The 14334-nt window shown below is 32.3% G+C and overlaps 2 protein-coding genes across 2 annotated transcripts; both read right to left on the bottom strand.

Moving 5' to 3' along the window:
- Positions 1–3551: 3551 nt before the first annotated feature.
- LOC144549288 (exopolygalacturonase-like) lies at positions 3552–4834 on the bottom strand. Its single transcript, XM_078298007.1, has 4 exons — positions 4757–4834; positions 4391–4531; positions 4124–4300; positions 3552–4010 (listed from the first exon to the last, which is right to left on the bottom strand). Exons 1-4 carry the CDS (start codon positions 4832–4834, stop codon positions 3552–3554), a joined length of 855 nt encoding a protein of 284 aa, XP_078154133.1.
- Positions 4835–7779: 2945 nt separating this feature from the next.
- LOC144549290 (exopolygalacturonase-like) lies at positions 7780–9488 on the bottom strand. Its single transcript, XM_078298008.1, has 5 exons — positions 9411–9488; positions 9046–9186; positions 8789–8965; positions 8154–8675; positions 7780–8004 (listed from the first exon to the last, which is right to left on the bottom strand). The coding sequence occupies exons 1-5, from the start codon at positions 9486–9488 to the stop codon at positions 7780–7782; spliced, it is 1143 nt and encodes a 380-aa protein (XP_078154134.1).
- Positions 9489–14334: the final 4846 nt, after the last annotated feature.

Below are 14334 nucleotides of genomic sequence, written 5' to 3' on the forward strand. Positions count from 1 at the left end.
TTTTGTGAATGTTTAACAAACATGGAGGAATCAGCTGTGCTTTTATTAAAATTAATTCTTAAAAGAGAAAAGCTTAGCTTGGCATACCATGCTCTTGGTGACTGCTTTAGACCATAAATTGCTTTCTTTAACTTACACGCCAGTGCTGGATTCGATGCATCTTTGTGACCTGGAGGAAGAGTCATGTAGACCTCTTCTTCCAAATTTCCTTGAAGAAATGCATTTTTTACGTCCATTTGGAACATATCCCATCCCAAGTTGGTGGCCACCGATAGTAAAATTCTAATTGTATTCATTTTTGCTACTGGTGCAAAGGTCTCTTGGTAATCAATACCATAAGTTTGGGTATATCCTTTGGCTACTAATCTAGCTTTGTACCTTTCAACTGTACCATCACAATTGTATTTGATTTTGTATATCCATTTGCAACCTACGGTCTTTTTGTTTTTTGGTAAATGAATAATATCTCATGTATTATTTTTTTCTAAGGCTTGAAGTTCTTCTTTCATAGCCTTACGCCAAATCAGACTTTTGTTTGCTTCATTAAAATTGGCTGGTTCGGTTTGATTGTTGATGCTACCCAAATAGGCTCGGTATGTAGGAGATACCTTATCACAAGAAATAAAATTTTGAATCGGATACATCACCTGATGGGTTACATAATCCCTTAGTTTGATGGGAGGCCGAGTTTGTCTTACCGGTCTTCTCAAGGCAGTTTCTTCTTGAGTTGCTTCTTCGCTTGAGTCAATTTCAATCTCTTCTTGAGTTGTTTCTTCACTTGACTCAGTTTCTTCATTTTCTCCCCCTGAAGGGATTGCACTTGTTTCACCAGTGTGATCTCCTTCAACCTGTTCTTGATTTATTTCTTCAGGAAATATATAATTATTTGGAGACAATTGTATTGGTTGACCTTGTGCATTTTCTTGTTCATTTGTTTGATAATATGGTTCATTTTCAAAGAATGACACATCTCGTGAAATATAAAGCTTATGGTTTTTTGGGTCATAACACTTATATCCTTTTTTTTCTGAGGAGTATCCCAAAAAAATAGCTTTAACTGAATTTTTATCTAATTTGTCTTGTCTTTTTATATGTACAAAACATGTACACCCAAATATTCTTATATGGTCAAGATCAATTTTCCTACCCTTAAGAATTTCTAAAGGACTCATGTTCCTAAGTCTAGCACTTGGTAATCTATTTATAAGGTAAGTTGCCGTTAACACCGCATCTGACCAATAAGTCTTTGGAACGTTAGTTTGAAAGAGCAGTGATCTAGTAACTTCAAGTAAATGTCTATTTTTTCTTTCTGAAACTCCGTTTTGTTCGGGTGTGTTGATGCATGTGGTTTGATGTAAAATTCCTTTTTGTTTAAAAAATTCTACGAAATTTTTATTTATATATTCTGTCCCATTATCGGACCTAAAAATTTTAATTTTTGCATTATACTGATTTTCGACAAAATTATAAAATTCTTGAAAGTATGAAAAAACTTCATGTTTTCCTTTCAAAAGGTATACCCAAGTTGTACGAGAAAAATCATCAATGAATGTGACAAAGTATCTAAAGTGATTATAAGAATTGATAGGGGCTGGACCCCAAACGTCTGAATGAATTAAGTCAAAACATTTTTCAGACATATTTGTGGATGAAGAAAAAGGTAATCTAGTTTGTTTTGAAAATTTACACACATCACAGTTTTTTGAATCAAGATTATAACAAAAAAGTTTATTTAAAACTTGATCAGATGGGTGACCAAATCGTCGGTGTAGCAATTTGTCACGATTTACTGAATTTGATGACACAAGACATTTATTGTTATTTTCTTCAAGATAATAAAGACCATTTTTCAAACATCCCTCACCAATTGTATTACCCGATTCTCGATCCTGAAGGGTTACTTTATTTGATGAGAATATGACATTGCAATTCAATTCTTGGGTTATTTTACTAACCGATAATAAGTTTGAATTAAAGTCTGGTAAATACAAAATATCATTCACATTTTTTGTGAGAAATTTGGTGGTACCAACACCTTCAATTTGAACCTTGTTTCCATTTGCAACAGTTACGTGTTGAGGGTTTTTAATTTGTGTGACATTTTCTAATTTATTTTTATCCCATGTCATATGATCAGTGGCACCTGAATCAATAATCCATTTACTTGTGTTGTGACACATATTTGCAGATTTAAAATTATTGTCAATTTTGGAAGAATTAAAAGTAGTAAAAGTAGATTTAGAGTGTACAAAACCTGAAGTTTGCTGCTGTAGCAAACTGTTTATTTGAGTTATCAGTTGGATCAGCTGTGATTCTTGAGCCACAGAGAATCCAGAGGGATCAAACTTGAAATTTTGGTGCACTGTCGCTGGTTCTGATCCAACCCCTTCATGTTGGTCCGCTTCTTTACTCACGCCCCCAAATGTCATTTCGTTCTTTCCATCGCTGCCAACCCTTTCACCCATCTTCTCCGCCATTTTTCTTCTCTGTGGCCGGAGATGAGGATAGAAAACCCAGCACTCCTCTTGATTGTGCTTTGGATTTTTGCAATTAGTGCATCTCTCTTCAATTCTAGTGTTAGGATTTTGATGAATGGAGAGATTAGGGAGATGGTTCTTCACGGCGACCGTTTGAGCCTCGTGTCCCTTGCCTCTGGCATGTGGATCGTCCGTGACGACTCGCCTTGAATCGGGTTTGAACGGATCTCCGTTCTTCATTGACTCTGGTTGAGGTTTGTCTTTTACTTGTATTGCTGTTTTTTTTTTTTTTTTTTTTTTTGGGTATTGCTGTTTTTTTCTGGTAAGGTTTAATACGAACAGGGACTGATTTTTTTTTTTCTGGTATTTGTCGGTTCTGATTTACTGGTATTTTTAGGTGCTGATTTCAGTTTTACTGGTAAGGACAGTGCTACTGGTATTTAGTTTTGATTTTCTGGTTTGAGCAATTTTCTAATACCACCTGATAGAGGTTATTGTGATGTGCTTGGTTTGTAAGTGAGATAAGAAGTAAAAACTGATAAGAATAGATGCTACTGTACTGTTTTTGTAGTCTTGCTCGATGATGGCAGATAATTGAAGCACAAGTAGCTCTTGTCAAGTAATTGGCTGAGGATACCAATGCTTAAGTCTGAGAGCTTGTTTCGAGTATGAATGGATGCTTGAGGGTTTTTGATGTTGCTTGCAGTTCTTTGTTATCTGCAGCTTTGCTTGATTTTGTTGCGGATTTTTGAGTCAGGATTTATCCTGCTCTGATACCATATTGAAATTTAGAGTGGAAAGAAGAATGATGAAAATATTGTTTTATTGATTTCTATTTTTTTACATGGTCTATACATGAGTATATATAGGCTAAAATTCTAACTAGCCGTTGAACTATTTCCTAAATTACCTATGCTGTAATCTACACCCTAATTGTGTCTTAATTACAAAGATTCACTAGCCGTTACATGAATCAAGCTATGTACCAAAAATAGTTGAACAATTGTACAATTGGAGGCTATTTTATTTGTTGCCTAAAACTGCCAATGATGACTATTCTGAGGCTAATGATCTTTATTCTTCAATAACGTTCTCGAAGGTTATGTTGGTGGCTGAGCTACTACTGGGGGAGTTTTGCCATGTCTTTATGCGCACCCCGTTCATGGTGTTGATGATTGTGCTGTCCTTAACCACTAGACCTCGTACATCCTCTTCGTTTGGGTACTTACCTAGGCTGCCAACACTAATGCCATGGCCGGGCCCACATGTGACGTTTGAGATAAGGATGTCAATGCTGCCCTGTCCGATAGATATGCAATCATCTCCTGTGCCAATGAACACGTCATGGATGGTGACCCCAGAGCTACGCTCGATGTGGATGCCATCTGTGTTGGGGCTATCTTCCGGAGCCTCAATATACATCTCGCTAGCATAAAAGTTATTGGACTGCAACACCCCGATGTGGAAAAACTTCGGATTAACCGAGTTCATGCCGTATATGATCGTGTCGTTTAAATTAACAAACATCACCGACTGAAAAGAGTAAATCATCTCTTTATACTTGCACAAATATGAAATTTCTAAATGTATTCCTCAAAGAAAATAAAAGTATTATAAGTCAATGCATCTATGAGCTAGACACTTACAGTGGGTAGAACATTGCAAAACTTTGTCTTTGGGCATTCATCGTAGCTCCAAGAGAAGTTGCCCTGACCGTCGAATGTTCCGCCTCCGGTAATTCTTAGACCGTTCATATTTCCAAATTGCACCCAATCATTTCCGGACACGTACTTTCTCAGGTCAGTTGATGCCTTTATATATCCCTATGTTGCATCAATAAAAAAATTATTAATTAATTACTAATATATATCCTTCAATTAGAAATTTTATGGCTTAGAATAAAGCTCTATTACCTCTTGATAGACCGTGAGTGTGTTAACATTTGGACAAGGTCCACTAAACTTGACCGGATTGAGAAAATAGGTTGCGGGAGGTATCAGCAGCTTGACATCACCGCTCGACGCACAGGCCGCTTCCCATGCTTCCAAGAAGACCTAACATTATTAAAATACTATCATTTAAATCTCTGAAATCATTTAAATGAATATTTTGGCTATGTATTTATTACCAAATTGCATGTGAGCCTATGATAAACTTAATTCAATGGACAATATTTTTGTACGAATTCCTTCAAATTTACCAAATACATTACAAAGGAAATTCCACAAATTGACATCCAGTAATTTTAATAAAATGCAAAAATAAGATGTAAATGGTACCGTGCTATCGTCGTTAACACCATCGGCATGCACACCATAACTACGTACATCTATAGTTGGGGAGGTTTCTACTAGCATTCTCGCATTAACATCTGAAAATAAAATGTAAAAGATACACACCAATTGTGCCACCGTCTTCACAAATCCTTGCCTCATATTTCTATTTCAATTTAAAATATAAATAAAATATAATTCATCAGGCTGATCTCTAGTTCTACCAAACGATAATTATGTCATATAAATGCTAGTATGAGAAAACTGTGTGTTTGCATAAAAAAAAAGGTATTATTTAATTTAACATAAAAATGTCATAATAATATTTGAATCCATTTCAATGTCATTTTGTATAAATACAAAGTATGATTACTTATTGTCAACAAAAATATAATATTGCATGTTTCTGACTTGTGAGGTACAATGATTATTTTACCTAGAAGTGTGTCACATTTTGTCAAATGAGGAACTTACCTTCTAATTAAACCGATAAAACCCTCAAAAAAATTAAACCGATAAAAATATGTTTGAAAAAAATTATATATATCAAGTCCTTTTTTATGCAAGTAACTTAAAACAAACACTTGTCATTGAAAACGTAAAGTGAGAAAAAAAAAACTAGTCTCAACAAAAAAAATTGTATTTTACAGATTGTTAAAATTACAAAGTTAAAATTTACTTACCGAGTTTAACGATTAAGAACTTCGACGAAGAATTAAAACAAGATGCAAGGAGGTAAGGTGATGCACGTGACCTTCGAGAAAATTTGGAAGTACAAATAATTAAATCAAACAATTAAGCAATACATCGCCATTGTGGTGTTTATATATCTACATAACTAGTTAATTTTGTAATATTAAAAATAAATTATTAATTTTGGACAAAATTTGTCCAAAATACATGTAATTAATTTTATAATTTGAAAAATAAATTATTAATTTTGGTCTATATTGTTCAAAATAAAATCATATTGGTTGGTGTCCAAAATAACTGTCATAAAATCTGCCATATTTATTTTTTTAGCAAACTCAAAATATAAATACATACTAAGGGTCTATAAATAATTAATTGACATTTGATAATTGCTATGAGTCAAACCTATTTCAATCTGAAGATACTATATATTACTATATGTTTAGCCTTGCAGATGCAAAACTAATATGTATTTATGAATTGTTTTAAATAGTAGTACGGAACATGTAAATTACTTGAGTCTTTTCAGGATGTGGAAAAATTCTAATAACACTACATATAGCAACTTGTTTTTATTTTACTCCTTGGAAGTTAACATGTATTAAAATAAACAAAATTGCATTACTTTGTTAACTTGCTTTTGAATTATTGTTTTATTTTTAGAAGTTAAAACAGGGGGCTGAATTTTGCTCTTAGTATATTTTAAGTTACATGCTCCGAGATTAAAAACCCAATTTCTATTTATTGAGTTCTAAATTATATATCTAAACGAATTATCGAAACAATCTTGGCTAATAATCGATAATATTTGTCATCATGTATAAATGTTAATTATATAGGTGCATTAGTTAAAAAATTTCTTTCAATATATATAACCAAAAATTTGTATACATGATTCATACTTAGAAGTTCAAATCTTTTTCTTAAACACCATATAAATTATCTTTCAAAATAGAAGTATATGTAGTGTTTGCCTTTAGTAATTTCAAATTATGAATAAAGAGGAGGGTTGAGATGCTTCTTGTAGCCTTACATTTTTTATCTTTGTTTTTATAAACCTAAACAGTCAATTCAAACCATTCCACAGGATCTTCATATTAAAATATTTTTTTGAATTTTTTTATCATTTTTCTAATCCAAAAATAATGATTTAGTAACTGTCAAAAAATAGTAAAAAGTTTCAAAAAAATATTAAAATGTGGCCTCCAAACATATTTTAATATGAAGAACATATTGAATTATTCGGATCGACTATTTGAACTTTGAAATTAAAGATAATGAATGTGACGAACAATGAAGCATGAAAGACATGAGACATTTTAATCCTCCTCTGTATAAATATATTAGAGTGGATTTCTGGTGTATGTACCCACGTAAACTTCTAAAATAGCCAAATTTTTGATGTAAACATCATATATAATATCCAATATTCTCACTAAAACTTAAGATTTTATCCAATATCCTTATTTATTTATTTAGCCTTTGATTTAGTTATTTTAAAAATAAGTTGACAATTATATCCTTCATTTCAAACTCTCATCTCTCTCCCTAATTAGCACAAGCAGAAAAACACACCACAAAATATAAACAAAACTTGAACGAAATTAAATGAGATCAACAATCTGAGTGCCACAATTTTAATTGGATTATTCGAATTAATAAACTCCTACAAGAACTGTTAATTCACCCATTTTCGAGTGGGTGAATTGATTTGAATCATAATTCGTTATTAAATGGCACCGCCAGATCTGAAAATTTAGAGTGGCTTAAGGAAAGAAAGCCTCTCCCCGTTTATAATTTTGGGGCATTGCCAGGTGCCTGCTGACATAATATTTGAGCTCTTTAGTGGAGTCATGGAGTTTGAAATGGTGCTATTTTCTGGCTTCTTAATTTAGGTAGCTAGCTCTTTGTTTGTGAATATTCTACTTTTAAATTTTAGGTAACTTAATACGTTTGGATGAAACAAGAAATAGAGCAAGAATAGTTTTGCCAACTGTCACCTAAAAAAGAAATTCATATAAATAAGTTGGGCCGAATGGTTTTGTAGTTGAAAAGACATCTTAAATAATGTATGTGCGCACTTCTCAACCCGCCCATTATATATAAGACTTCAGATTGAAAGTTGGTTCATTAATTTTAATTAAAAATAAATAAGGGCATATATTAACTACTTTAGAAACAAAAAATTTAAACAGTGGCATATTACATGAAGCGAAAGCAACAGAATGATTGAACTTAACTACATTAATTGAACTTTATAAAGATCTCCCCTATTTGAACTTTATAAAGATCTTCAATCCAGCTTGAAAGTATATGACTGAATTTTTTTGGACGAACTAATTGCACGGGGAAGGAAGCATCGGAGCGGAGAAATATGTGTCGGCATATGCACAGATAGCAGTAGGCAGCTCCTCGCCGACATATTTGAGAAGAATATCTTCTAGATGTATATTCTGGCATGGATTCCCCTGACTACAATTTAAAGTCACGGCCACCTGGGATGCCGATGTGCCATTTATTTCCCTAAAATATACATCACTTATGCTCACCCGAGAAGGAACCTGCGGATTGATTACACAAACACCAAAATTCACATTAGTTCAAAACCATATCCATGTTTATATCCATCTATCAAATTTGTTAGGTAAATAGGTAGATTCATATGATACATATTCATTGCTCATTAAATTGATAAACAAGTTTTACGTACCGTATCTCCATCGCAAAGATTTTCAGGACAATAAGACTGATCAATGATTATTGGGTTGTTAACATTTTTCATGATGATGTTCTCGAAGGTTATGTTGGTGGCTGAGCTACTACTGGGGGAGTTCTGCCACGTCTTTATGCGCATCCCGTTCATGGTGTTGATGATTGTGCTGTCCCTAACCACTAGACCTCGTACATCCTCTTCGTTCGGGTACTTACCTAGGCTGCCAACACTAATCCCATGGCCGGGCCCGCATGTGACGTTTGAGATGAGGATGTCAATGCTGCCCTGTCCAATAGATATGCAATCGTCACCAGTGCCAATGAACACGTCATGGATGGTGACCCCAGAGCTACGCTCGATGTGGATGCCGTCTGTGTTGGGGCTATCTTCTGAAGCCTCAATATACATCTCGCTAGCATAAAAGTTATTGGACTGTAACACCCCGATGTGGAAAAACTTCGGATTAACTGAGTTCATGCCATAGATGATCGTGTCGTTTAAATTAACAAACATCACCGACTGAAAAAAATAAATCATCTCTTCATACTTACACAAATATGAAATTTCTAAATGTATTCTTCAAACAAAATAAAAGTATTATAAGTCAATGCATCTATGAGCTAGACACTTACAGTGGGTAGAACATTGCAAAACTTTTTCTTTGGGCATTCATCGTAGCTCCAAGAGAAGTTGCCCTGACCATCGAAGGTCCCGCCTCCGGTAATTCTTAGACCGTTCATATTTCCAAATTGCACCCAATCATTTCCGGACACGTACTTTCTCAGGTCAGTCAATGCCTTTATATATCCCTGTGTTGCATCAATACAAAAAATTAATTACTAATATCCTTCAATTAGAAAATTTATGCCTCAGAATAAGGCTCTATTACCTCTTGATAGACTGTGAGTGTGTTAACATTTGGACAAGGTCCACTAAACTTGACCGGATTGAGAAAATAGGTTGCAGGAGGTATGAGCAGCTTGACATCACCACTAGACGCACATGCCGCTTGCCATGCTTTCAAGAAGGCCTAACATTTTAAAATACTATCATTTAAATCTCTGAAATCATTTAAATGAATATTTTGGCTATATATTTATTACCAAATTGCATGTGAACCTATAATAAACTTAATTCAATGGACAATATTTTTGTACGAATTCCTTCAAATTAACCAAATACATTACAAAGAAAATTCCACAAATTGACATCTAATAATTTTAATAAAATGCAAAAATAAGATGTAAATGGTACCGTGCTATCGTCGTTAACACCATCGGCATGTACACCATAACTACGTACATCTATAGTTGGTGAAGTTTCTGCTAGCATTCTCGCGTTAACATCTGAAAATAAAATGTAAAAGATACACACCAATTGTGCCACCGTCTTCACAAATCCTGACCTCATATTTCTATATTGCAATTTAAAATAGAAGTAAAATATAATTAATCAAGCTGATCTCTAGCTCTACCAAACGACAATTATGTCATATAAATGATAGTATGAGAAAACTATGTTTTTGCATAAAAAAAAGTAATATTTAATTTAACATAAAATGTCAAAATAATATTTGAATCCATTTCAATATAATTTTGTATAAATACGAAGCATGATTGCTTATTGTCAACAAAAATATAATATTGTTTTTGACTTGTGAGGTACAACGATTATTTTACATATATGTGTGTCACATTTCGTCAAATGAGGAACTTACCTTCTAATTAAACCGATAAAAATATGCTCAAAAAAATTTCTATATAACAAGTCTTTTTTATTTATGCAAGTAACCTAAAACACTTGTCATGGAAAGCATAAAGTGAGAAAAAGAAACTATAGTCTCAACAAAAAAAAAATATGTATTGTACAGATTGTTAAAATTACAAAGTTAAAATTAACTTACCGAGTTTAAAGATTAAGAACTTCAACGAAGAATTAAAACAAGATGCAAGGAGGTAAGGTGATGCACGAGACCTTCGAGAAAATTTGGAATTACAAATAATTAAACAATACATCGCCATGGTGGTGTTTATATATCTACATAACTAGTTAATTTTGTAATATTAAAAATAAATTATTAATTTTGGACAAAATTTGTCCAAAATACATGTAATTAATTTTATAATTTTAAAAATAAATGATTATTTTTGGTCTATATTGTTCAAAATAAAATCATATTGGTTGGTGTCCAAAATAACTGTCATAAAATCTGCTATATTTATTTTTTTAGCAAACTCAAAATATAAATATTGACTAAAGTTCTATAAATAATTAATTGACATTTGATAATTGCTAGGAGTTTATGAATTGTTTAGTCTCGCACATGCAAACCTAATAAGTATTTATGAATTGTTTTAAACAGTAGTACGGAACATGTAAATTACTTGAGTCTTTTCAGGGTGTGAAAAAATTCTAATAACACCACATATAGCAACTTGTTTTTATTTTACTCTTTGAAAGTTCAATTATAACATGTATTAAAATAAACAAAATTGCAATATTACTTTGTTAACTTGCTTTTGAATTATTGTTTTATTTTTAGAAGTGAAAAGGACTGAATTTTGCTCTTAGTATATTTTAAGTTACATGGTCGGAGATTAAGTACCCTATTTCTATTTATTAAATTCTAAATTATCTAAATGAACTATCGAAACAATCCTGGCTAATAATCGACAGTATTTGTCATCATAAATGTTATTACATAGGTGCATTAGTTAAAAAATTCTTTTAATATATAGAACCAAAAAAATTTATACATATTCATACTTAGAAGTTCAAATCTTTTTTTAAACACCATACAAATTATCTTTCATAGTGCATAAACAAAATAGAAGTATATGTAGTGTTTGCCTTTAGTAATTTTAAATTTTGAATAAAGAGGAGGGTTGAGATGCTTCTTGTCTCATTGTGTCTTACATTTTTTATCTTTGTTTTCATAAACAACCGGTTCAATAGGATCTCCATATTAAAATATTTTTTGATTTTTTTTTTTACTATTTTTCTAGTCCAAAAATAATGATTTTGCAACTGTCAAAAAAATAGTAAAAAGTTCCAAAAAATATTAAAATTTAGCCTCCAAACATATTTTAATATGGAGAACATGTTGAACTATTCGGATCGACTATTTAAACTTTGAAAATAAAGATAATGAATGGGACAAACAATGAGGCATGGGTTTTAATTGTGATCTTGAGTATGCTATGTGTTCTACAAATATGATGGAAACCGCATACCACTTGTTTTTTCAATGCACCTATGTTCGACAAGTGTGGGTATGCATGGGACAACTGGTCCAATTAGATGTCTCGACAGAGAGGCTGTGGGAGGTCTCTTGGAGCCAGTACAAGGTGGTGGTTGGGGATATTTATAAAGAGTTACGACATCACTTCATAAATATATCAAATGTTTTATTTTTTAGCATACATTCTAAATAAAAAAAAATTTCTTCACAAAATTATTTAAATCAAAATACTAAAATTTCTTAAAAAAAAGCGGTATGGAGCGCTTCAGCCACGGGCGGTCCGCTAGTGGTATGGAGCGCCCCAGCCATGGGCGGTTTGGTTGAATTTTTGGGCTGCCCGTGGGCTTGGTGGTCGGGGTAGTTTTGACAAAAAAAACGGTACAAAATAGCATTTTTAAAATTAAATTTTTTTTGGTAAGGGTATTAATAAAAAGGGTTAATTTCTCCTCTACCCTTCAAGAGTTCTTTAATTTCTTATTTACCCCTCAACTCTTGAATATATCTAATTTGTCCCTTAACTCTTCAAATTCTTTCTCTTTTGTTCATTATTTAACAAATATGAAATTAACCATAGTTAAATCCCTGGTTAAAATTAAAAATGACAAAAATATCCTTTCCTTAAGCGGAAGTTGATCCGTCTCCTTCTTTTCCCGCGTGCTCCCCTATTTTTCTTCTCCGTACGTGCTCTCCCGCGCTCTTCTGCTCTATCCATAAGTTTTCTTAATTTTTCACTTTATTTTCTCCTACCCTCTTGCTCGCGCTCTGATTTCCTTCTACGTCCTTGCAAGATTGGTTCTCGGTAAGATTTTTTTTATTGTTATTTGTTCTCCAAACATCAATTTCCCGCTGGATTGTTTAGATTAGAATAATATCATTGAATTCCAGATAGCCGCTTGTATTTCGTGCTAGGTTATTTATTTCTCATCAATGGCCGCAATTGTATTTTGAGATTCAATCCCAGATATCTTATTAGAATAATACCATTGAATTTAGACTAGAGAAATTACAAATGTATATTTCTAAAGTTTTATTCCTCATCAATTAATATGCTGAATTTTATTCCTCATCAATCTTAGACTAGAGATATTCAATTATTTTGTCCTCTTGCGCAACTTGTATGTATTTTAATTTTTTTGCTCTCTGTACTAAGTAATAATTTGTTACATATTTGTTCAAGTCTTATTTCCCATTTGCCTGACCGATATTTGCTCTCTTGCACAGCTTGACCCTTTTTTTTTTGCTCTATTATACTTAAGTTTGGTAATTTACAAGGAGTGCCCTGTCAAATTTCCTTCAATATCATAATGCCTTTCCACATTTTTTTTTTGGCGAAACTCCACAATTTCTCTATGATAATAAAGGAAGTCAGTATTGAGGAAAATTTGAATTGAAATGACAACAGGAGTTTGAAGATTGTATATACAATTTTAGATGATAGATTTTTACTATGCAACCAATTTGTAAAATGATGTAATTTATGTTGAGGTTGTAACCAATGAGACCAAGATCTTTTTCAATTTTGCCCAAATTTTTAGTTTCAGATATTTTCTATTTTGCAACAGTGTATATCAACTTTTACAATGGAAAGGGACGATGTTGATCCTTTTGCTTTGTATGAAATCCATCCCCCACCTGAATTTCTCTCTCACACGACGGAACCCTCTCTTGCAAGAGCAAATAGAGATAATTGTGCGACAAACAATGAAATTGAGAATGTATTGCATGGAACATGACTATCATAAATTAGAGCCTAGAAGAAAGGGCAAGCGACCTTTCATTTGATGTTGCATGATGCATTAAGATATTTTATTATATCAAGTGTATTAATATTTGTAAAAAAAAGTGTATTAATGTTTATATAATTATTTTGTAGGGGTAAGAAAAAGATGAAATCTGGATTGAAGAAGATGGCATGCACAACAAGCTTATTCAAGCTTTTACAAGAAGAGTTCTAGCTTTTCATTTATTTTATTTTCGTATGAATTGATAGTTTTATGCTAAGTGTTTTGTTATTCTGTTGTTTTTGGTATGCTTCAGAGGATTTGATCTCAATTCAAAGGATTTGATGTTTTGTAATTTTTTGGTTTATAGGGGTAAAAGAGCAAAAGTTGATGTTTTTTGACTTGCTGAGATGTTTTTGAATTTTCTAATCATTTAATAACATACTTAGTTAATTTGTTGTTTCAGAATTTTACAAGTTATATTTTAGTTAATTGGTCCATAACATGTAAAATATACTATGGTACATATCAGTCAGTACATGACTTGTGCGAGAACAAATTCAAATTTGATCTCCTTTTAAACTGATAATCTCTGGAATTCATAACTTGATCAAAGTTTGATTTTTCTTTAAGAAAGTTTATATCATTCTAACTAGATAAATTGAGTTTTGTTTGCCTCTTTATACAGTAATTGCTTCCAGTGAGATGAAGTCTCACTGTTTGTTTTGTTGCCTCTGTACAAAATAGTTCTCTGTAAATTAGTGTGTTTGTATTATTATAATATCAGTTAGCTACATCCAATTTAGCAGAGTTGGACTCCTTTTTTGTTTGACTTTAATTAAAATAGATATTGCATCAGGTCATAGAATAGAAACAAATGATAAATTAAACTCAAATTTTTCATTTAAATAAGCAAAAAACACAAAGGAGATTGAATTGGTTAAATAAAATGTTCATCTGATGAGAAGCAGGTCCATCAAATTTGAAGCGTGCAGGACCTTGATTCGTTAAGGGACGTAATTTAATCAAAAGGCCCACGCAAGGGTAAAACAGGAAAAACTAAATTTTAACAATAGGGAATTAACTCTATGGGTAAAAGAGAAATAATTTGAAGAGTTAAGGGACAAATTAGATATATTCAAGAGTTGAGGGGGAAATAGGAAATTAAAGAACTCTTGAAGGGTAGAGGAGAAATTAACCCTAATAAAAATGGCCG

The sequence above is a fragment of the Carex rostrata genome, chromosome 35, assembly GCF_964058835.1.
Source record: "Carex rostrata chromosome 35, lpCarRost1.2, whole genome shotgun sequence".
In the NCBI taxonomy this organism is placed as follows: Eukaryota; Viridiplantae; Streptophyta; class Magnoliopsida; order Poales; family Cyperaceae; genus Carex; species Carex rostrata.

Excerpts from the sequence above, each read along its gene's own strand:
- LOC144549290 (XM_078298008.1), bottom strand. The coding sequence starts at position 9,488 with ATGCTAGCAGAAACTTCACCAACTATAGATGTACGTAGTTATGGTGTA. Across the intron at positions 8,966-9,045 it reads CACTCACAGTCTATCAAGAG|GGATATATAAAGGCATTGAC; the intron begins GTAATAGAGCCT and ends GATGCAACACAG. Across the intron at positions 8,676-8,788 it reads TTTGCAATGTTCTACCCACT|TCGGTGATGTTTGTTAATTT; the intron begins GTAAGTGTCTAG and ends TATTTTTTTCAG.
- LOC144549288 (XM_078298007.1), bottom strand. The coding sequence starts at position 4,834 with ATGCTAGTAGAAACCTCCCCAACTATAGATGTACGTAGTTATGGTGTG. Across the intron at positions 4,301-4,390 it reads CACTCACGGTCTATCAAGAG|GGATATATAAAGGCATCAAC; the intron begins GTAATAGAGCTT and ends GATGCAACATAG. Across the intron at positions 4,011-4,123 it reads TTTGCAATGTTCTACCCACT|TCGGTGATGTTTGTTAATTT; the intron begins GTAAGTGTCTAG and ends TACTCTTTTCAG.